A 24,352-nucleotide genomic window follows, 5' to 3' on the forward strand; every position below is an offset into this window, starting at 1 on the left:
GTGACCTGGATAATTCAAGACTCACATCCACCCCCGCTGGAATTCTCTGGGTGACTGCCCAGGCCCCTTTGGCAGGAGAGCCAGTCCCAGGCTCCGGGCTTCTGCTGGACTTCCTGCATCTGCCAGGGCATCTGGGGCCTCGGCTGGGTCCAGGCCTGTCTTCACCGCTCTCTCTCATTCACGGCTTTAAGATTCTGGAGGCCTAGAATCCATTGGGATCCGCAGCCCGTGGACCCCAGTGTTGTGGCTGGAGGCGGGGAGCCAGCAGGGCCCGGGGCTCCGGGCTCTGCCTGATGAAGTTGCTCATGGGAGCAGGAGCTGAGGCCAGGCCCGACAGGTCAGTCGTGGGCATTGGGGCTAAAGGCCAACCAGCTGGAGTGGGAGAGACTGGAGGAGATGGGGTCTGGGGAGCCAGAGAAGGGGCCCTGGGAGGGGTGGGCAAGGCCCAGACCCTGTTAAAGGAGATCCCTCGGGATGCGGGGTCCTTTACCCAGAATGTGTCAAACCTTGTGAGCTGTGTCATTCTTAAGGAGGCAAGGCCACCCCTAAAGAGACATGGAGATTACCTAGAAGATCATTCCTAAGATTAAGGGCAAAGCCGGGCAAGGTTATCCATAGGGTTTGAGTTGGGACTCATGTTCACGTTAATCTGAGGCCCTGGTGGAATTTCTTTTTAACTCAAACCACACAAAAATATTCCTCTTTGGGAAAAGGTATCGTCAACATCTGCGTAACATTCCTTAACTTTTACCGATGCGTGCCAGGCACGTAGGTCCTCGTGGAAAAAAATGCAGAGAAAAGGAAGATGTCATTCCTGGCCTTTATAGGGAGATCTTTCCTCTCTTTTCCTCCTTCTCACCCTAGCCCTCCCTCCCTCCACTCCCAGGTCCCCTTCTCTGGAAGGCAGTTTTGCTTTGGGCTAAGCAGACATGGCCTTGGGAGTCAGACTGATGAGGTTCAACTCAGAGCTTTGCCACTTACCGGCTGTCTGATTCGATGAGTCATTTCTTTTCCTTTGAGCCTCGCTGTCCTAATCTGCAAACTGCATCTGACAGTAGTGCCTCCCTCACAGGATCACTTTAAGGGTAAATGGGATAAGCCACATAAAGAACTTAGCATGGTGTCTGCGCTTAATAAGCATTAGCTATTTCTATTAGTCATTCAACAAACAGGTTTTTTCTAGGGCCCGATCTATGCCATACTGTGTACTAGAGGCTGCCAGGGGTAGAGATGAATGAGACACCCTCAGAGATTCATAGCCTAGTTTGTTTATTCATTGATTGATTCAGTTAGGCAGTCAATAAATATGTATGAAGCCCTATGCTGGGTACTGGAAGGTCAAAATAAAAGTCCTCAAGTTGCTCATAGTCTGGTGGGGAGACATTGTAATGTAATCTGATTGATGCTACGATGAGGGAGCTCACAGGTTCTGGGAGAACACAGAGAAGGGGAACTTAACCAGTTTGGGGCAGGATGATAGGTTCAGAAGAAGGCTTTTTGGCAAAGGTAGATCCAATTTCCTTATTATTTCTCCAACTCACAGGCATGCTTCTGTTCCAGGACCTTTGTACTTCTTTTGCCTGGAAACTTCCTCTCCAGGGTGTCCCCATAGCCTGCTCGCTCCCCTCCTTCATGTTCCCTCTGCAGTGAGACCTTTCCTGGCCACCCTATTTAAACTGGCTACTCCCACCATCAGCTCCCCCTGCCCCCAACACACACACACACACACGCACACACACACACACACACACTCCCATCCTCCTTTCCTGCTTTTTCTCCAGAGCATTTATCGATACTTGCCGAATTCTGTGTTTTGTTTATTGACTTGTCTATTTCTGTCTGCTCCCACCAGAAATGCAAGGTCCGTGGGGACCACAAGGGTGGAGTTCTCATCTGTTTTGTTCATTACTTTTCCCCAGAACAGAGTCTGGCACATAGTAGATGCTCACAAAATAGTTAGTGAATGATAAGCATGTTAAATCTAGAAAGAGGAGTAGGAGTCGAGGAAGGGAAGAAAGTGGAGGGAGTAAAAGAAGAAAGGGAAGGAGGGAAAAAGAGAGACGGAGCAACGCTCTGGGTTGTGGGTGGAAGTCGAGGGAGGGCATGACTCACCCCCGTTCCCTGCCACCGCCGCAGCCACTACACAAAGTTCCTAAAAAGTAGTAAATAAAAAGTGCCTCTGGGGACAGGAAACTCACCACTCCCAAGACAGCTCATTATTTTCCCAAGACACTTGAGGTGTTATAAATAACTTTCTTGGCTCTAGCCCAAACCTGACTCCTTGGAGCGCCCACACCTGGGGCCGGCTCTGCAACGGAGACACGTGGGACAACTATGCCACATTTTACCCCTGAATGCCCTTCAGAAGTTTGGAGACAGAGGCTGGGTACCCCAAGCCCTCTTCCAAACACCAGTCAGCCCACATTCCCTCCATCTGACAGGTATCCTGTGACCCACTCCCCCCGCCAAGTTTTCCAGAAGCCCTCCTGGAGTCGGGGCTCGGGACCAGGCACACCCCTCTAGGTACGGTCAGCTAGGACTTCATACTGGGCACCCACTCCTGCCATCACCACTGCGGCGGCTGCTGCTTCTGTGATCTGACTGGTACCAGGTTTGGGGATCACACATGTGATTGCTGAGCGGTGTCACCCTACCCTGTCCTTGCATGTTTCAGTTTTGGGGATCTTGGGATAAGACCTACTCAATCTCTTCTTATTGAATTCATATCATCTTGCTATTGATCAAGGTCATTCTAGGACATTCAGCAGAAGGGTAAAACTCCTTAACCTGATACCTAAGGTTCTTCTGTGACCCATCCATCTGCATCTCTTCAGCTAGGCTTTTGCACGATTCCTAAATTCCTGCTATACACGTAAAGTTCCCTTTGCTGAGAAATCAAGAGGGTGCATCTTCCTCTTTCCTAGGAAAAATAGCAAACATGAATTGAGCCTTTACTATGTGACAACACAGTTCTGAATGCCTGCCATGTGTCAACTCAGAACACAGGGTTGAGACAGGTAACATGATTTACCCTGTTATTCAGGTGGGTGAACTGAGGCACAGATTACTTGCCCAAGGTCACAGCTAACAAGCGGTGCTTCCTGAATGCGGACCCTTAAACACCAAGCATTTTTGCCTCAGTCGGTGGTGTGTTCCCAACTCTGCACTCACTGACATGATGTTAGTAGCATGCTATTGCCCAGGGTGGGAGTATTTATGGAACAGATAGGTGGCGTTCTGGGGCGGAGGGCTCCGAAGAGCTCCGGTCCTTTATGTCTCAATGCAGAAAGAATTCAGCGAGAGGCAAAGTGAGAGATAAGAAGGGATTTATTAGAATAGGATGCTTGTGAGGCTTACAAATAGGCAGGCAAGTGTTGCACTGCCCCAAGTAATTAGTGGATAATGTTTTTATAATCAAAGGAAGAGAGGGGAAGGGGAGAAGACCTTCTTTGTCTTTCTTGAGTAGACGTCACGCTTCCATCATCAACTCCTCCTCCAGGGTGGGCAGGGGACTTTTCTTGTCCCTATGTGGTCAGGCCAGGACTGTCATGGCACTTTGGAAAAATTATTTCAGGTCTCAGTACAATGAGGGTCTGCCACCTTTCCATAGATGATTATTTTGTTGTGTGCCCAAAGCATGTGCTGGGAGTCATTAACTTGATGGCACTACTGGGCAGGTTGTAGGCCTTGCTCTCTGCTATTGTTTTATTGTTTTGGGGGCATTGTACAAAAAGCATGTTCTAGGGGTCAAAGAACATGTCTTGGGGGGCATCAACTTCCTGAGCTCCCTGGGCAGGACGCGGGTCTCATGTCATCATTGTTTTATTGTTTGGGGGCATGGCTGCTTCTGTTGCTTGGTTTTGTTGCTAAGCAAGCCAGTCTGGCTTTGATGCTAAGCAACTTGCTCTGCTTTGTGAGTCAAACAAGCCCTCATTGTTTCAGGATTTTACCATTACTTCCTTTCTTCTTTTTTTTTTAATAAATAACTTTATTTATTTATTCTTATTTTTGGCTGTGTTGGGTCTTCGTTGCTGTGCGCAGGCTTTCTCTAGTTGTGGAGAGTGGGGGCTACTCTTTGTTGTGGTGCATGGGCTTCTCAGTGCGGTGGCTTCTCTTGTTGCGGAGCACGGGCTTTAGGCATGTGGGCTTCAGCAGCTGTGGCTCGCAGGCTTAGCTGCTCCATGGTATGTGGAATATTCCCAGACCAGGGATTGAACCTGTGTCTCCTGCGTTGGCAGGCAGATTCTTAACCACTGTGCTGCCTCGGAAATCCCTCCCATTACTTTCTTGAATGATCTTTAATCTTACTGGGGTCTCCCCTAAATTTCCCTCTCTGTCTACAATCCCCTAATGGGGTTTCCAAGCTGACTATTTGATTATCCTACTCTATCCCTACCATTTACACCACAGAAACTGGTAAATGTTAAAAATCAGGGCTTTTTACCTCCCCCACCCCCAGAGATCCAGTTATTAAAATTTCCTAGAATGCCACAGCCTAACACCCTCAGCTACCCCTTCTGTTTGCAGTTCCCTGAATGAGCCATTATAATTCATGCCTATGAGACCTGCACTTGTTGTTCCTTCTACCCCAATGCCCTTCCTCACATTCTTGTCCTGGTGAACTCCAATCCACTCTCTCCTTTTTTTTTTTTTTTTTTTTTTCATTTTTAAAAATTGTGGTAAAATACACATAACCTAAAATTTACCATCTTAACTATTTGAAGTATATAGTTTGGTGGCATTAACTACATTTATAATACCGTGCAGTCATTACCAACACCCATCTTCATAACTCTTTCATCTTGTAAAACTGAAAACTCTGCATCCATTAACCATTAAGTCCCCATTCTCCCTCCCCCAGCCCCTGGCAACCGCTATCCTACTTTCTGTTTCTATGATGTTGATTACTCTTAAGTATCTCACATAAGTGGAATCATTCAGTCTTTGTCTTTTCACGACTGGTTTATTTCAGAATTCCCTCCCTGTTTAAGGTTGAATACTATTCCATTGCCTGTACGCACCACATCTTACTTATCCATTCACCCGTCAGTGGGCACTTGGGCTGCTTCCACCTGCAGCTATTGTGAAGAATGCTGCTATTGTCATGGTTGTACAACTATCTCTTTGAGACTCTGGTTTTATTTCTTTTGGGCACACATCCACAAGCGGAATTTCTGGGTCATAGAATAATCCTACTTTTAATTTTTGAGGAAATACCATACACTGGTTTCCATAGCAACCGTACCATTTTACATTCCTACCAACAGTGCACAAGGGTTCCAATTTCTCCAACCCACATTTAGAGATTCAGTTCAGGTGCCTCCTCTTCTAGAAAGCCCTCAGTGACCTCTTCATCCTGGGATGGGTTTCTTTAATGTACTTGTACAATATTTGCCAAGCAACTACTATGTACCAGGCTCTGAGATCAGCACTTGAAACACAATTTTGCGAAAGAGATGGTTTCTGCTCTCAAGGCACTCCCCATCCTAACACCGATGAACACGTGGAGAGGATGGAACTCAAGATTGAGTTCTATGAGGGCCCACTAGAGAGCCCGCCATGCAGAAAGCCTCAGAGAGGCAGGGTGGGCAGAAGACCACAAGGAATGGGGAAGATCGGGGCAAAGTTAAACACATGTCTAGTCTGTGGGTGCAGCTACTTCTTAACTCCAGGGTCAGAATTTAAGGAGAAGCTGCAAATTTGGATTTCAGTCTGAGATCTCTTCACTTGTACACATTAGCTACTAATTCCATTTTTTAAAGGCACTCTGTAGGACAAGCAAATCATTTCCAAGGGCTGCATATTGCCTTGGGTTGAACGTTTATAACCGAAGATCTAGTTCAACTCATCAAGCGATTATCGGAAATTATGAGCTGTAATTCTAACTCAGCTTTCACTTCTCCATCTTTTCTATAAGGAAATCATGTGACACTTTGGTTGGATGTCCTGGGAAAATCCCAATCATTATGTCTTTATTGGGTCTCAACCCTTTTGTGTAACGGAAAGAACATGAACTTTGGTGGCACGTCAGTCTTAAGAGTCTGGGTCCACCTTTTACTAGCTGCGTGGCCTTGGGCAAGCTACCTAACATCTGCCCCTCAGTTTCCTGACAGAATGGGATCATAATGCACCACAAGATTTTGTGAGGATTGAGATCATGAATGCTGAACTTGTCTTGGGCTCATGGCACTGTGATTGCTCACCAAATACTGAGTTCTTCTCTCCTTGCTTCCAGAGCTATCGGCCTTGTCATCCCCTCCAGCAGGAAGTGCCAGAGTGGATAGTATGTGTGTTGAATTCTGTTCCATTGCAGAGACAGACAAGCTTTCTGTGGAAGGAGCAATCAGGGAAAACTTCCCGGAAGAGGAGGACTCAATGTAGACTTTCTGCCAGCGAGCCCCGGGCAATCCTGTCCTATGTGCCAGCCTCCTGGGGGCATCAAATGGTTTGATGAGGCTGGGGGTGTTTCAGTCACCCACGGTCTCAGGGTGAGAGAGTATCCAGGTGTTACTGGCTGCTCTCAGCAGGACTTCAGCCCTGGGATGAGCCTGCACAGGACAGACACAGCAAGTGCCAGAGAGCAAGTATGCTTATGGGATTTTAATTCAGTTCCACAGACATTGCTTGTGGACCCTACTGTGGGTTAGATGTTGTTCTGGTGCTGGAGTCAGAAATGAATCAGAGTCTCCACTCTATTGGGGGTGGAAATGGTTGTGGTGTTTAAATTGCTGAAGTGTGAATGAATGATAGGATCCATTACCAGAGAAAGGGGAGCTGGGAGTGGCTGGGTCATCGGGGAGACAGGAAGTTTAGTTCCGGGTTTCCTGCGGGACATAGAGCTAGAATATCAGGCAGGTATTTGCACTTTAACTATCATATTTATTTAAATATATATTACATTATATAAATTAAAATGTATTTATTAATTGTAAATACGTTATATGTTTATATAACTAATTATATAAATATATAATATTTATATTTTATATACTTATATTTTAATGTTTATATTTTATTTATTATATAAAATTTATACTTATGTATAAATATAAAACATAATTTACATAGATATATATTTATATAATTATCAAATTATATTTTATAATTATATTTAAAGTGTGGGCTGGGGGAGTGCAGCGAGGATGGAGCTAGAGCCAGAGGAATCGTGCATTCACTCAACAAACCTGCCTGAACAGCTACTATGTGCCAGGTGCTGGGGGTGCAGAAATGAAGCAGACCCACTGCCTACCCTCGTGGGGCTCTCAGTTTAGTGCAATGACATGATAGCAATGATATTTATAATAGTGATGATTTAGTGCACACCTACTAAGTGCCAGGCACTGCGCTGAGTACCGCTGCCTGCCTCATCTCATTGAATAATCACAATTATGAAATGAAGCTGATTCTCTTACTGTCCTGCTTTACAGATGGTAAAACTGAAGCCTGAAGAAGCCAGGTGGCATGGGTAGTCAGAGGCGATACCCAGCTCTGAAGCCCGTTGTGTCTGACTTGAAGTTCAGGCTCTTTGACCCGACATTGCGCTTTCTCCTTCTCCATGCGTTCAATCATTTGGTCTCTACTCAAGGTTATTGTTGAGTGAGAGTTAATGCCAGACACTGGATATCTCGGGACATCTGCAGAGAAATAGGACCTAAATCCTTGTACACAGATAACTCACCTGAGAGAGGGGTAGAGAGGGAGGAGCAGGTCCCTTGAAAACATCTGCCTTTGGGAGTCCACAGAGACGGGGGTGAGCCGCCAGAGGACAGATGGCAGAGGGTGGCCTCTCAAAGGCCAGAGGGAAAGAGTTTCAAGAAGGAGGAAGTGGTCAGTGGGATGGAGTATTGAAGAGAAGCCCAGACTTGAGCAACACCAGGCTTTGGGGGAATCCCTCGGAGCTGGCTTAGGGGTGCAGCAGAAGGCAGGCAGCAAGGGGTTCAGAAGAGAGTGGGTGATGGGCAAGAGGTGGCTTCTCTGTCCTGAATTTTGGCTTTTAGAGGGAAAAGAAAGCTGAGGAGAGGTCAGCAGAGGCCAGGACGTTTTCCTTTTCCTTTGGCTTCCTTTTGTTTGGTTTAGGATGGTGAGGCTTGTGCATACCTGTAGGCAGAGGAAGGAATTGGTTGAGAAAAAGAAATGAAAATGCAGAACAGAGAGGACTTTTCCCCACAGCAGTTATTGCCCTTGGACACATTGCATATTTATTGGATACCTTTACTACCTGTTTTCCCAACCGGAAGGGAAGTGCCCGAGGGCCGGGTTTCCGTCTTATTCACAGTGGATCCCCAGCAGTAACTTGGCAGGGAGTAGACACTCAACAAGTACATTCCGTATTATAATGAATTCACGGGGTTCCGAGGGGTGCCTGGTACTTAGATCCTGGGAAGACGTTCATCAGGGCCCAAGGAATGTTCTCTCTGATGCTGCCGTGAGGAGAGGGAAAGAGAGAGAAAGAAGTCAAGTGCAAGGAGAGGAAGGAACTCACACCCACATCTCCTCGGAAAAGCGTGTGTGTGTTGGTGGTGGGAACATGGGCCATCGATGGAGAAGCACCTTGACCGTGGGTAGCCCAGGCCAGATCCTCTTCCCTGTCTTTCCCGAAAGCCACCCATGCATCTGATGTGCTTCAGGAAATAGCTGCTTCTGAACACAGAGAGGAAAAAATCCCCAGGGGTCTTGAGGGGTGAAGTAAGGCTTTCTGTGTGTTACCAGGAATCCTAGAACTGGCGCAGGTGGGGTGTAGGAAGCAGGCAGGGAGGCCCTTAAAACCAGCTGGGCCCAGCTCCTGCCTCTACTCCAGACCAAGGACAGAGAGAAGGTGTCACTGGTGAGGAATCTTATTCTGGGGGCTGCGTTGCCTGAGAGGGGTAGAGGCAGGGCACATGGTGGGGGGGGGGTGCTGTGAGAGGAGACCCCTGGCCACCCATGGCCTCCCCCAGATTTTGGGGGGGTATCAGCATTGCCTTTTGTATAGTGGGGGCTTGGTGCTGTTGATCTTTTCCAGCTGGGAGACATGAACTGGGATGGGAGGGGTGGTCCTGGGAGCAAGGAGGCTGCTCTACGTGGGCTTGGAGGACCCATCCCCTCCAGTGACCTGGCCACTTCCCGGCCCCCACATTTCCATGCTTCCATCAGGCCATCTGTCTCCACTCTCCCCACCGCTCATTACCGCAGCCTCTGCTCCACTCCACAGTTATCTTGTGGCCTCGCTCATTCTCCTCCGTGGTTGCTTGATAAAAATAGCCAATCCCACATCCTTCTGGGAGCCTGCTGTGGGCTCCATTGATGGTCTGCTTTCCTGGCCTCCAGAGCAGCTGTTTCAATGCCTCTGCCACGTCCTCTGTGAAACTTCTTTTGTGCACTTTCAGACCCCTCTGAGAGGGGCCTGGCACTGTTCTTGGAACTCAGAGGAGCTGCTAGACAAGAGATGGCATGGAGAGGCCAGCCCAGCAGCTGAGAGCCCTGGGGAGTTGGAGGCTGTGTGTTTGGAGCCAGGCCTTGGGAGGTGACAGGGGCCTGGGGCAGAGCGCTGGCAGAATGACCACGGAACTCAGGGATTGGAAACAGCGGGGCACCAGAGTGGAATCCCAGCAGACGGTAGGCCAGCTGAGCAGCTCTGGGTGAACAGGACTTTGGGACTGAGAGAGGGAAGGGAAGAAGGCAGCCACCACTAAGGAACTTCTAAGAGGCCAAGTTAGAATCTGGCACTGGCCGAGACACAAGGAATTTCCCTTGCCTTCTGGGTGTGATTTTTTTTGGACTCGTGGCTAGTGGTTCATGTGTTTGCTAAAGGTGGATGCTGGGGAGGGAAGCTGGGGCCTCCAGGCCCATGGGGTAGCGCATGTGAAGGACCCTAGGCCCCTTGGCTCAAGAGAGAACACATCCCTCTGGGGAGGGAGGATGTGTGGGGCAGTGAGGGGTGTGCCAGGCCTGGGTTTGAACCCTGTCTCTGCTTTTTACCAGCTGTGTGACTTCTGGCAAGTTGCTTGAGCTTTCTGAGCCTCCTTTCCTCCACTGGCAAAATGAGAACTACTGGGGAGGAAGACATTTCCCTCTACCCTTCTAAGTTCTCCTGGCTGGTCTAAGAATTCAATTGACATGTGATCGACTAAGAGGAGAAAATCAAGCAAAGATTAATAACACGTACACATGGGAAAGACCTAGGAAAACCAAGGAACTCACCAAAATGGCCCAAGCCCTTACCTTAAATAACCGTCTTCGGCTAAAGACCAAAGAGGATGTTGGGGGTAGGGGCTGGGACTTCAAAGGGGAGGAAGGCAATTCACACAGAGCTGGAAAAGCAAATGTTTGGTAGACAAATGTTTGCTGGGCCTTCAGAGACAATGGGACACCGTGTGGACTCTGATCTCTAGGCCCGGTCAAGCTTCCCCACCGCACCTCTTCCCGTATTCCTGCAGAGACCTCTGGTAATAGCTCTGTGCTGGGAACAGACCCTTTATCTGAATTCTTTTTTTTTTTTTTAAGTATTTATTTATTTTTGCGTACGGATTTTTTTTTTTTTTTTTTTTTTTTTTTTTTGGCACACGGGCTTAGTTGCTCCGCGGCATGTGGGATCTTCCTGGAGCTGGGATTGAACCCGTGACCTCTGCATTGGCAGGCGGATTCTTAACCACTGCGCCACCTAGGAAGCCCTATCTGAATTCTTGAGGCAGCTAAGGGGGAGGTAAAAAGAAAGACTCCCTGAATCTTCTAAAAATAACCAACCTAAATTAATCCTTATGCCAAAGAGAGACATTTTGGGGTTCAAATTTTTCTCCCCTGCAGAACAACGATACCTACCCTTCAGTGGTGTTGTGAGCACCCAGCGTGGACTTATTCTTTTAGGCAGACATGGTGCCTGGGGCCCTTGAACATGTTTTAATTTTAAATTCTTTTAAAATCAGGAGAAAAAATGACTATAATAGAATGAACGCATAAGAATGAATCCAGCCTGGGTTGTATTTGTTTTTATACCAACATAGCTGTAGAATATAATTGAAAAAGAATTTTCAGGAGGGAGCAATTGTGTTGGGGGCATTTGTGATGGGAACATTCTCTCCCTTCTATACTGGGGACAACACCCCACCGGTGTCCCTCTCCTTCCAGGGACCCCTTGGGGCAACTCCTTGAGGTTTTTGCCTCATCTTTTCCAGCTACAGTTGCCTGGTTACTGCCCAGCATGAGAGGGTGGGGCCTGGTGGGCCGTGGAGTGGCCCTCCCTAGCCAGGAGTGGGGTCTGAACGGGCCATGAGGGCCTCTCCCGATGGGCATGTCATGGGCTGTGTTTTCTTTTCCAGAACACTGGAGATGAAGGGTCTCCTCACACTGGCTTTCTTCCTGGCTTGTAGTAAGTGCTTGCCCCCAGACCTCTGAATGTGTGACCTTTCACCCCATAGGAACAATAGGGTAGTGGAAAAGAGACCAGTCTTGGAAGTCCTGGCGACTTGACTTTGAATCTTGGCTCTACTGTGACCATGAGCATTTCTGCCTCTCCGAGCCTCTGTTTCCTCATCTGTGACACAGGATAATGGTCGATGGGTCAGGCTGTGGCAGGATTCTAGGAGGAGATATGGAAAGATTGTGCTATGTGGAGGATACAGGGACTGTAGAAGTGGGAGGCAGACTCTTTACTTTGATGCCAAATAAAATAAGATAAAGCTATCACAAAACAAGACCCTTATATCAATATTCCATTCCACAATTCTCTGCTCTCTCTGCTCAGGCCTGTCCAGCTTTCCTACATGCCCCACCTGCTGCCACCTTCCAGCTGGAGGGAACTGCCCGGCCTGGGGGAAGCCTGGCTTTAGGCCTCCCCTGCAGCCCTGTCACCATGTACACAACCTCGAACAGCTTGTCCTATTGATGCCTTCCCAGATCCCTGGAGACTGCAGGAGGAGCAGGAGGCCTGGTGCAGGGAGGGGGCCTCTGGCTCACTGCAAAACCCTGGGCAGGCACCTTCCCCTCTGAGCTACAGTTTCCCAACTTTAAGACGATGCAGCTGGCTTCAGTGATCATTACGGGTCCCGCGCTGCTCTAAGCTCCTGTGCCTCCTGTTGCAAATGGTGTCCATTACGGGGAGAGAGGGGTGTATCATCAGGAGAGACAGGAAGTGCCTGTCTGCCTGCTTCATACAGATACCATATTCATTATTCCTGATATTTCTCAGTCACTTACTACGCGTCTGTCTCTGTGCTCGAAATTTACATACTTGATCTTGTTTCAACACTCATGACATCTCCAAAAGGTAGGCGTTCATTTTAGGGCCCCTCCCCATTTTGCAGATGAGGAAACTGAGGCTCTGAGAGATGAAGCGACCTATTCAACATTATACTGTGAATTAGTGGCAGAGCCAGAATTTGAACCCAGTGGCTCACATCCAAACCTCTAACCCCTTCTCTCTACTGTTTGCCCTTATGTTTCTCAATCCTCTCCCATGAATGGGGAGGGTTAAAAAGGGGTACCTTGGTCCCTCCGAGCCCCAAGGTGAAAGAAAGGGCGGGAGCGTGTGGGAAAGTGGGCCTGGAGCAGGTGTGCCTGGGCTGTGTTTCAGGTGTGCCTGCTGTCCCAGGGAGCTTGCTGGAGCTGAGGTCGATGATTGAGAAGGTGACTAGAAAGCCCGCCCTGACGAGCTATGGCTTCTATGGCTGTTACTGTGGCTGGGGGGGTCAAGGGACCCCCAAGGATGGGACTGATTGGTGAGCTAATTGTCATAACTGCCTTTCATGCTCCAGGTTCTGTATCCATGCCTTCTCATTTAATCTGATATCGATTCTGAAAGATGAGTATTAAAGCACCTTTTTATAGATAAGAAAACTGAGTCTCAAAGAGGTTAACTGACTTGCCCAAGATACGTCTAGCCACTCCCCGAATCTCAGTGCCTAATGTATCGGTTATCTAACGCTACATAACAAACCACCTCCAGATGTAGCTTAAGGCAATGACCATCATTTATTTTGCTGAGATTCTGCCACTTGGGCAGGGCTTGGTGGGATGGCTTGTCTCTGCTCCAACTGGCTTCAGCTTGGGCAGCTCCGCTGAGGCTGGGTGATCTGCTTTCTAGAACGCTCACTCCTATGGCTGGGAAGTTGTTGCTGTCTGCTGGCTGGGAGCTCAGCTGGGGCTGTGGGCCAGGGGCCTCAGTTCTTCTCACTTAAGCCTCCCTAGGGTTGTCTGGATTCCTCACAGAGCGGTGACGCTTGGGTTCCAACAGTGAGTGTTCCAGAGCTGCCTGACAAAAGAGCTGGCATTTTTATGATCCAGCCTCAGGAATTCTATTGCATCACTTCTGCCATTCTCTTGGTCAAGGCAGTCACAAAGGCTTTAAGAAGGAGGGCGTCCAGTTTCCACCTCTTCATTGGGAAGTGGCAATGGTCTAGAAAAACATGTGAGATGGGAGAGATTGTTCTTAGGAAAATACAACCTGTTGGGTTAACAATTCTTATACAGCTAGTCGTGTATAATGGGATGGGACGCTTAAATACATGGAGGGCAGATGGTTGTTGACAAGCTTGTCACTGCTGGAGTGGGAGTTTACAGACCAGACAAGCAAAGACAGGAAGCTAGAATGATCTTTGTGGTGATGGATTAAAGTTGGAGACTTCAGTATAAATTCCTGGTTAGCTGAATATAGATGCAGATGAATGTATAGAAATATGTAGAGATATGTGTATATATGTGGGTTAATACAGACACACAGTTTCTCGGTTTTTTTTTGCTCTGAGAGCTGAGAGGCCCTAAAAGAAACAAACAAAATCAAACAAAAAGAATCAATAAGCAACACCTAGTGCCCAGACCTGGTTTCCAATACCATTCTCCAATAAGACGAACCAAGGCTCCTTGGAGAGATGGCTGATCCTAGCACTAGGGCAGGAAATATACATGATGAACATGGAGCTTTTTGTACTGCCCCAAAGAAAGGAAGGGCTTGAACAAAACAAAGCCAAACCAAACCCCACGCTGATAGGGCTGTGTCAAGAGCATAGGAGCCAACTGAGAGAGCTCCCGATGGCCCAAACTGCAAAAACATGGGCAACAAGATACACCCATAACTGGTCTTATCATAAGGAAAATATCAGAGAAATCCCCATAGGAGAGCATCCTACAAAAGACTTGACCACCATTCCTCAAAAAACTGGCAAGGTCATCAGAAACAAGGAAATTGTAACAAACTGCCACAGCCAAGAGGAGCCTAGAGAGACAGGACAACTGCATGTAACATGGTGTCCTTCACTGGATTCTGGAATAGAGGACATTTAGGTAAAAACTAAGAAAATATAAAGAAACGATGGACTTTTACAATTAATGAGTCAATAGTGATATGTTACTATTTAATTAGTTAACATTTATTTAATAATGTATCAATATTGGCTTGTTAGCTGTAACAACCGTATTATACTCATATGGTGTTGATAATAGGGGAAATGGTGTTGGGTAAAAGGGAGCATTTGGTACAATCTTCTCAATTCTCCTGTAAATCTACATTAAAAAAAAAAATGCAGTTGTCTGCACCTGTCATACTTGAAGTTTAGTTTTTGCTCATTTAACCATGTGAATCACATAATGATTCCAGGGCCCAGGCTCTCCTCATGGCCTCAGAATGCTTGGCTGGGGCATCTCCATTCAGCTGAAGTGGAGAGAGAGAGAGAGTGAAGGACAGAGTGGGAGGTTTTTATGGGTAGGTCTAGAAGTGCTGCACATTTCTCTGGCTACCAGCCTAGTCCTGTGACCACACATACTTGCAAGGGAGGCTGGGAAATAGTCTCTCCATGGGCCCAGGAGGAAATAACGCGCCAGTGAACTGGTACAAGCCTGGGGCCGCCTTAGTGGAAGAGCAGGAAGGACTCAGCCATATCATGAGATTCTTTCTTGGTCAGATCTCACCCACCATGGTGGCCTCTGCTCAAGGGACAGGCCCTTTCTGCTCAGGATCTAAGTCTCTTGCTTTGACAGGTGCTGTTGGATGCATGACCACTGCTATGCGCAGCTGGAAAAAAAAGGCTGCTGTGTCTTGACACAGACATACAGATACAGAGTTGCACGGGACCTGGTCACCTGTGGTAAGGCTGGGGCTTCCATTCAGGCCACGGGAACAGCCCAGGTCCCTGCTGCCTCTGAGGTCAGATGCCCCTAGAGATCAGCCAGTGTATATCTTGGGCGGCAGAGATGGGGGCAACTGGGGCAGGATTACTGTAGCTGTATCTGACCTCCGGGGGCAGGCTGAAATATCTTAGACTCAGCATGTACTGTGTCAAGTGCTTTGCATATGTCCTTTTGCTTGCTGTGGGGTGGCTTTTGTGTCCCCATTTTACAGAGGAGGAAACAGACTCAAAGTCTTGCCAGTGTGCATGGCTAGAGTCAGGATTCAGGCTCAGGTCCATCTGAGTTCAAAGCTGAATCTGGGAATGTTGTCTCCTCTGTGAGAACTGGAGTTCCTTCAGAGTTAGCGTCTCCACCATCAGACTGGGAACTCCCAAGGAGAGGGAGTGAGTGTCCTCCAATAGACTGGGGGCTCCCTGAGGGCAGGGGCTGTGTCTCCCTGGGCTGAAACCTCACCCTGGGCAGCAGCTGTGCCTCTTCCATCAGATTGTGCACCCCCAGGGTAGAAGCTCGGCCTCCCTCATCAGACTGAGAGCAGGAAGGAAACTGCAGCACCTGCTCAGGCTGAAGCAAGTCCAGAGTGAGTGTCACAGACCATCTCTTTCCTTCCTCATCCTGCATCTGGTGTTCTGTTTGCAGAATGCGGGTCCCTCTGCCAGCTGCAGCTCTGCGCCTGTGACCAGCGTTTGGTCTACTGCCTGAAAAGAAACATGAGGAGCTACAACCCTCATTATCAATACTTTCCCAACTTCCTCTGCACCTAGTTCCCCTCCCTCAGGGAGCTCCTGCTGGACCAAGACTCACACTCCCTTTCCTACAGCGCAGAGCTCGCCCACTCTGCCAGTTTCCCCAGAGAGGCTCCCAAGGCTGGGACCTCAATCTTTCTTGATACTCCACAGGGCTTGGAGGAGCCTCACAGCCACACGTCACTCTCCAGAGAGTCCCAGGAGAGTGATTCTGGTCATGGGACTTGGCAGGGTCAGGGTCCCTGGCCTCCACTTGCGAGATCAGCCACTCTGGTGCCAAGAAGCTCGCCCTTCACTCCAGGCCAGCTGTGTTTCTCCTCATCCCTGAAGGCAGCCCTCCTTCTCCAAGAGGGAGCCTTTCCTGGGATGCATTGACTTTTCAGTTCTGCAGTCGGGTTATCCCTACCATCCTGTAGAGAATTTTTACTGAAGTAGAAGCAAAGTTGACTCCATAATTCTGCCATATAGATATTAAATAAAATTCCTTCTCAAGACTAATAATAACCACACAGGTATTTCCTCTGCTCTGGGAGATTGCCTGCCCCTCTTTTTCTGCTGTTGGGACACTAGACCCAGCGTTAACCATGTTCTCTCAGAGGATGATGGTGCAGATTAGTACCTAGAAGGTTTCCTGGGATGAGTGCCAAGCCTTCTTTGGGGCACATCTCCTTAAACCTTGGGTCCACTTGGGCCAAGCACTGGACCTCATTCTTCCTCTGGGGAGTGGGGAAAAGAAGATTGGCCGTTGTGCCACCTTGGGCTTCCAGAGCAGAGAGCGCCACATTTGAATGCCAACCTGGCTTCTCCAGCTGTGTGGTCTCAGGCTCATTAGTGAAACTCTCTAATTTCTGGTCTCTTTAAAAAAGAAACTGTAATGGTTTTTTGCAATGTGAATTGGGAATCCCAAAGCTACCTTGATGATGACCCAGTGATTCTGATGTCCTGGAATTTCACAGAGCAAGACATTAAAAAAATACGGTTCAACTATGGGGTTTATTTTTACCAAGGAAGGACGCTAAAGAATCCACCTCATTGATCAATTTACAAAAGAATGGGCATTAATACCCAGACTTCAGGAAGAAAGGACACATCCCAAAACAAAGAAGAGTCCTTTCCAAGAAAGGACCTTTGGCTTCCTTACACCGACGAATCCCAAAATAACCACATGATAAATGGGATCTATATTTAAAAATCTCCAATGTTGAGCATTTTCAAAATAAAATTTAATTTTATGTGATTACCCTAAATGTACTACTGTTTTCAAAAACTTTGCTATGGACTCGTGTCTAAATTTGACAATGTAACAAAGAAGACAGTTCAAATGTTCAATTTGATTATGAAATTTTTTGATCAGAGCCATTTTCCAAATCCATTTTTAAATAGATATGTAGAGGAAATTGGGAGCTTCACTCTGAATGCCATTTCTCTTCAATTGCGATATTCTGGGTGATGGAGAAGAGACCTCAGCCCAGGCTTCTCTCTTCTCCCACCAGGGTTAGGTGGCAGTCAGGGTTGTGTCTTGCTGGTACATTCTACAGGAGGGGGGCTGCATGCAGGCCCCTCTTACTGGGGCATCCAAGTAAGCTCAGAGCACTGGTACTCAGACAGGCATTTGTGAATGAGGGATGCTACAGTGTTATGAAAGCAACGCCACAGGCTGACATGGGTTTGAGCTGGAAGAGCTCATGGAGAGCCTGCATTTATCTACCAAAAAATTGAGGCCCAGAGAGGTTAGGAGACTTTCCCAAAGTCACACAGCACATCAATAGCAGAAGTGGGATTAGACCTCAGATCCTGGTTCTAGACTCTAGGCTCTGACCACTATCCCACTGTCTTCAACTCTAGCGCCAAAAGAGAGAAAACAGAACCTGGAGTGGTTAAGGGACTTACCCACATTGGGGGTTCTTAGGAAGGTCCCCTGGATTTAGCCTGAGCCAGCTCTAACTGCCTCTGGGGATTCCAGAGTCTGTCCTTGGGTGGTTAGTCTGGCTGGGACACTGGGTTTCATCCCCAGCAGAGGGGACCCCACTGAGGACCTCCATGGTGCTTCCTTGGCCCCACTCTCACTGTAGTGAACAGCCCTGGGGAAATGATGAAGTCATGTGATCCCTGAAACCTGGGAAGAGGCAGTCTCCTTGACTATTCTATTTGACTATCCCTTGTCTGGAAAGAAAACCATCAGGGAGGTCTCCCTTTCAAAAGTGCATCCCCCCACCCTTTCAAGGGAAATACCGAAATGTACAGACCAGACCATAAATGCCTCCCTGGATAGATCTTTATATAAAAGTAGGCAGATTACACAGACACTCAAGGGAGAGCTAGCCTTGAAAATACAGGCCCTCACTGGCCTTTGAAATGGGCTTCAGATACAAATGGGACTCCCCCAAACATGACAAATCATCTCTATAGCATATGTACATGGGGGCGGGGCATGTTAATCATAGCTGTTACCAAACTGAGAAGGCATAAGAGACCCAGCAGACCAATGGCTCCTGAGTATGTGCAGAGAGAAATGCCACATGGGGGAATTTCCTGGTAGTCCAGTGGTTAGGACTCCGAGGTTTCACTGCCAAGGGTGCAGGTTCAATCCCTGGTTGGGGAACTAAGATCCCACAAGCGACTCAGTGCAGAAAAAAAAAAGGAAAGAGGAAAGAAGAAGAGAAAGAAAGAAAGAAAGAGAGAGAGAGAGAAAGAAAGGAAGAAAGGAAGGAAGGAAGGAAGGAAGGAAGGAAGGAAGGAAGGAAGGAAGAAAGAAAGAAAGAAAGAAAGAAAGAAAGAAAGAAAGAAAGAAAGAAAGAAAGAAAGAAAGAAAGGAAGGAAGGAAGGAAGAAAGGAAGGAAGGAAGAGAAAGAAAGAAAAAGAAGAAAGAAAGGGAAAGAAAAAGAAAGGGAGAGAGAGAGGGAAGGAAGGAAGGAAGGAAGGAAGGAAGGAAGGAATGCCACATGGAAGTTTTGACAGGCCCCTGTGGGTAAAGCACAGGGAAGACCCTTCGGATTTTGGAGCAAAGCCCCTCCATCAGCTGCAGATAACTGTTATCCTTTTGAGAAACAGCATCTGACTTGTTACTAGGTCTTTGGGGAGACTGAATTCTTGACCTTGGGTTACCAAATTATGATGAGTCTGGCTGTTATCTGACCCACCAAGTTACAAAGTTGGGTGTGCATGGTGGCAATTCCGTCATTACATGATAATATGTGAAACTGGACCTAAACAGGTCCTGAACACCCAGATGAATTTCACGAATAAGGGGCACAGAGGCCCACGGCCCCTGTACCTGCCATATTGTCTCCTCTTTCTTAGTCTGTACCAGTGACGTCATGGGCAAGTTCCCTATGACCTGATGACCAAGGAAGAAAAAGATCTGGGTCTGTCTTACAGATGGTTCTCCACGATATGCTGGCACTCTCTGAGAGTGGACACAGCCCTCTGTTTATGCAGAAGATGTGTTCACGTAGTTAACCTATGTCTCAGTATATAAATCCGAGAATATCAAAAGGGGGTTATGACTCAACTAGAATAGAAATGAGCGTGACCCAAAGATGGATAAAAGGACTTGGTACCCTCTTCGGTGGAGGTTACTTTGTTTCAGGCTGTACTCATTATGTTGGGCAGAAACAGGATTTTGCTACTGTCTTTATTTGGAGGTTAAGAATGGTTGGAAGAGATGTGTCTGGGCACCAAGTCAACAAGGCGTGGACTGTCATGGATCTGTCTTGTGTCACTTAGCCATGCTGAAGTTCTATTTCCCAGAATTTCCATCACTGTAGAGTTCCAGGTCAGCATGGGTCTCAAGAGATGTTTCGCCTGAGATTTGGAAGTGGAGGTGGACTAGTAGTCACGTGATTTTTACAATCAGGAAGTCGGAGGTGGGCATGAGATGCATTTGCGGCTAACGCATGTTGTCCCTTGTCTGCTGGCTCACCATGTCGGTTGCCAAAGCAGCCGGGGCTGCAGCAACTCTGGGTCCTGCCACATCTCCTCCGTTAGCTTCTCTGGGTGAAGACTTGGAGGTGGTGAGACGCTGAAGGGTGTTCTGGGTTGTCCTCTTGGGCTCCAACCCATCCTTGCGGTTGCAGTTTGCCATGCCACGTGGGCTGCAAGATTTCAGGCAGCAGCACCAGCACAAAACGGAATACCCTCTCATAGACTATTTCACCGGCTCCCAGCATCACGGAAAGTCAAATCCCTATTAAAACCCCTCATTTTAGGGACAGTACAGTGGTTAAGACTCCAAGCTTCCACTGCAGGGGTCCTGGGTTCTATCCCTGGTCAGGGAACTAAGATCCCCGCATGCTGTACAGTACAGCCAATAAATAAATAAATACATAAGTAAATAAAACAATGTCTAATTGTTAAAAATAAACTCCCACATTTTATATATAGATACCTCATAGTAGTTCTGCCACTCTGATCACACCCTGGTTGATAAGAGTGGGATTCCCAGTGCCTAACAGCACGCTTGCCACAAGGCAGGTACTCAACAAGTGTTTGTTGAATGAATAAGTGATTGAGTGAACAAACGATTGAATGAACGAGACACAGTCCTTACTCTCAAGGACTTCACAGACCAGAGTGGGAGCAGAGAGAACTGAGAAGTTGGACCAACCATACAGTGGTTGTGGCATTTTGAACTCCCTGGTGGGGCATCCTGGACCAGCACCGTGCTCACCCTTTGGCTTGCCAGTCACTGATGTCTCCCTGGTCTGGGACTGTGCTGGGGGAGGGGGTGGGCGCTTCATTAGACATCCACGCTAGGTGGTATCCCCAGAGGGCTGTGGGGGCATTGGAGAAGATAACTCAGTGCCCTAATGTCCACTAGGGGGACATGGACTTCCTGCATGACTTGCTCTTGAAAATGAGATTCCAGCCGTTGGATGTTTCCAGATGCTGCTGCAGTTGACACGAGGCCAACTTCTGGTCACTCTTGCAGATCTACTTCTGGCACTTGCTCCCGGCACCTGTACCAGCCTAGGAAGGAAACTGGAGTGCTCACCCCTGGTTAGCCAATCAGAGAGACCCAACCCATCCCAGTCAAGTGGCAAGAGCCTCCTTCAGGAAACTTAGAAATCCTGCCACCTTCTGGAAGCCTCCCAGGGTGGTGACAGAATCCCATTTCCTGCTAATTTACAAAAGCCCACAACTATAGAATATGTGAACTCCCAGCAGGGTTTCTTATTATCAGTCATGTGTCCTCTAACCATCTTTTCTCTTGTGTGCTCCAATTACATCCCTCCCTTCCTCTAAGACCTTCAGTGGCTCCCCATTGCCAAATTCTTCAGCCTGACATTTAAGGTCTTTCCACTGGTGGCTGTAGTGTGCTTCCAGTTTGCTCTCCCATTACTCCCTACTACCAAAAACCTCTGCTCCTCGGATCTTGTCCTATGCTTTCCACTCTGCCTCCGCTCATTCTGTTTCTTCCCCTCTGGAATGTTCATCCCCTATCTCTAGCTATGAATTGCATCTTTTTTCCTATCAGTAATAATAATAAAATCTACCACTTACTGATTGCCTACTGTGTGCCAGGGACTTTCCTACTGGTTATCTCATTTGATCTTCCCAAGCAACCCAACAGCTAGAGGGGATTATCTCATTTAATTGAGCAAATTGAGGCTGAGCCTGTAATCTTGGCCATGCAACCAGAGAAAGGCAGAGTGAGGATTTGAACCTGGGACTGTGCAAATCCAGAGGCTGAGCTCACTGGGGGCAGGGCCCATGCCTCACTGCTCTCAGGACTCCCTACCTGTGCACAGGGCGCCTGGTAGATGTCCACTGAGTCAGACCGCCTGTGCATTGCTATCTCCTCTGCTTTCATTGGTGCTGCCTTAGATCACAGATGCACAGAGAGTAGGGGTCACATCTACGTCTTCTCAAAAACCACAGCCCAGAGTCAGAATTAGGAATTCAATACAGAAAACCGAGTTTTCGGGGGAGACTGGCCACCGAGACTCCCATGGCTCAGTGAAAACCGGTGGCCACAGAAGTGACCTGGAGAAACTACAGTGCTTGAAGAGCTTCTGAGCCATTTGAGCAGCACAGAATGACCCTGGCTAGCTGTAAGGATTTTGAACCCCAAGGCATCCAAATACCTCCTACACACTCACTTGGGTTAGCATTCTATTAGTCAGTATTTTGGATAACTGGAAGTACTGGGAACAAGGCATCGGGTTCTGTCTGGCTTTGCACATGTCCTGGGTGCCCTTGGGCAAGACCATGACCCTTCCTGACCTCAGCTTTCCCACAAGCGCAGGTCTGAGAGGTAATTTTCACTGTAGCCCTGCTCCATTAGTGGATCGTGACCTGAGTTTAGAGGGTTGCATCTGGCGTGTGCCTGTGTGTGTACACTTGTGTTGCATGCATGTGTCTGTGTATGCCTGTGTCGATGTAGCACACAAGATATAAAGTGCCGCTTCAGCAAACTGTGTTTCTCTTCTGGGAGTGTATGTGAGGGTTGACTGGGTCCAGGTGTCAATTTTATTACATGGTGCAGGTTGCCATCAAAAGGATCTGAGAAACCCTTGTTCACGTGACCTCTCAGGGCCCCCCCCAGCTCTGTAGTTGCAGATGTCTAAGTGGATTCCATATCTTAGCCTTAATTATACAAAACCCTGTAAAGGCTCCTATGGGGCTCCATACTTGACACCCTCACTCTTCTCTTCAAATATTAGATCAGGACTGGGCTTTTGACCATGGTCTCCAAGCCCGTGATGACATCATTCCCTACACTATGCAACAAAGGAACAGGACATAAACACAGGTGTGTGGCACCTGGTTGGAAAACAGAGATCCAAGCCACTGAGTTTCAATCACGGAGAGCTGTGTATAAGGGCTTTGGAATCAGATAGGGATGCATATTTCCTCTCCATGTGCCTTCAGGGCTATGATTTCATTCTCTAAGCCTCAGTTTCCTCAGCCGTCAAATGTCTAATAACACCATCCTCACTAGGTTGTTGGGGATATTTGATGATATGGTGCACATAAATACCCACTGCAGTGCCTGGCACACAATAGGCACTCAATAAATAGCACTTGTCATGGGAGAGGACCATTAAACCCAAGCCCAAGAATTTTGACTCCAAATGCAAGCCTTAGGGGCCGAGGTCAGTGTCCAAGGCAGAAGGTGGCCCCTCTCCCTGTCTTCCCAGGCTGCCCAGTGAAGCCTTTAACACATTAGATGTGGAGACTGGTGATGCTGTGGTTGTAGTGGTCCCATTTGGGGGTGCCCCAGTGAGCTCTTCAGAGGAAGTAGCCACAGCTGTGGGTGAGGCAACATCTGTGGGGAGACCCAAACCTGGCCTGAGACAAGCAGGTCCTGAAGCCAATCCAGGGACTGTGAGTTTCCACACCTCCAGCCTTTGACTGGGCTCTGCCCTGACCTGGAACACTTATCTCCCCATCCCTCCCATCCACCAAGTCCCAGTTCAGATGCTGCCTCCTGGTGACACCTGTCCCAGCTTCCCCAGCAGAGGGCATTGTTCCTCTTCTGGGCCCCCATAAAGGACCAGACATTTGTCCTCTCAAACACGGGTCATTAGTTCTTCAACACATATTTATGGAGCACCTGCTCGTGCCGGGCATGGCTGGGCGCCAGGGACACAGAGATTGAACAACAAAGAAACCAACAACAATATGCAAATCTCTTTCTCAGTCTAGAAAAGGAGATAGACATGCAATAGACAAACACTCCACATGTGATGAGGATGGGATGCCCAGTGATGAGGATGGGATGCCCGGTTTCTGTTGAATGCATATGGCATTAGCAACATTGTAAAATAAAAATATCATAAGTTGAACAATTGTAAGTTGGGAACCATCTGTGAAGAAACATGTCTCTAGAAATTGTGATATGTACTTGTGAAACTGGCTAGTCTGCTACAGAATGCTGGTATATGACAGATCACAATTTTCTACTTTGTAGTTTTCTCTCTAAAAGAAAGGTTACTAGTGGCTAAAAATTATAATAAAAATATGACAATAAGACTACTAGAAATAATAAGGGAAACAGTGTATGCAAGGAAATTAGGATATGTTTTTGATAAGGAAAAATATACACGATATAAAGGGTGTGATTTCTTAAAGAAAAAGAGAATCATTTTGTCCTAAAGTAGAATGACTGGTTGTTCCAGAATGGAAAAGAGGAAATAGAAAATATTTCCAGAAAGAGGAAATAAAGATAAAACAAAACCTAAATGGATGTAAAAAGCTGTAGGTTTGCAGAACATGGATTTTTGCATGTGGTCAAGTAGGTAAGACTGAAGTGATTTATTTATAATGTTTAAAAAAAACTTTGATATCAAAAGTACCCTGAAGCAAACTAGAATTTGATTTTTTTCTCTCTGTCAAAATGACAAAGATTTCTTAGGTTATTGGTCTGCTTTTAATAAGAGATTGTAAAATGTAATCCATCTAGGAACCAAGATTTTGTCTTATCAGAATAATTTCCTGTAGTTTATGTTAACCTTTATTATGTCCTAGATTATTTAAGAGAATGAGATTTGTCGCTTTTAAAAGATCTA

The 24,352-nt window shown here is 47.5% G+C and overlaps 1 protein-coding gene across 1 annotated transcript; it reads left to right on the forward strand.

Annotated features, from left to right (window-relative positions):
• Positions 1-11,298: 11,298 nt before the first annotated feature.
• On the forward strand, positions 11,299-16,004 carry PLA2G5 (phospholipase A2 group V). The gene is made up of 4 exons (XM_057707537.1): positions 11,299-11,344; positions 12,548-12,692; positions 14,947-15,053; positions 15,733-16,004. The coding sequence occupies exons 1-4, from the start codon at positions 11,305-11,307 to the stop codon at positions 15,855-15,857; spliced, it is 417 nt and encodes a 138-aa protein (XP_057563520.1). The 5' UTR covers positions 11,299-11,304; the 3' UTR covers positions 15,858-16,004.
• The last annotated feature ends 8,348 nt before the right edge of the window (positions 16,005-24,352 follow it).

This window comes from Hippopotamus amphibius, chromosome 1 (assembly GCF_030028045.1).
Source record: "Hippopotamus amphibius kiboko isolate mHipAmp2 chromosome 1, mHipAmp2.hap2, whole genome shotgun sequence".
In the NCBI taxonomy this organism is placed as follows: Eukaryota; Metazoa; Chordata; class Mammalia; order Artiodactyla; family Hippopotamidae; genus Hippopotamus; species Hippopotamus amphibius.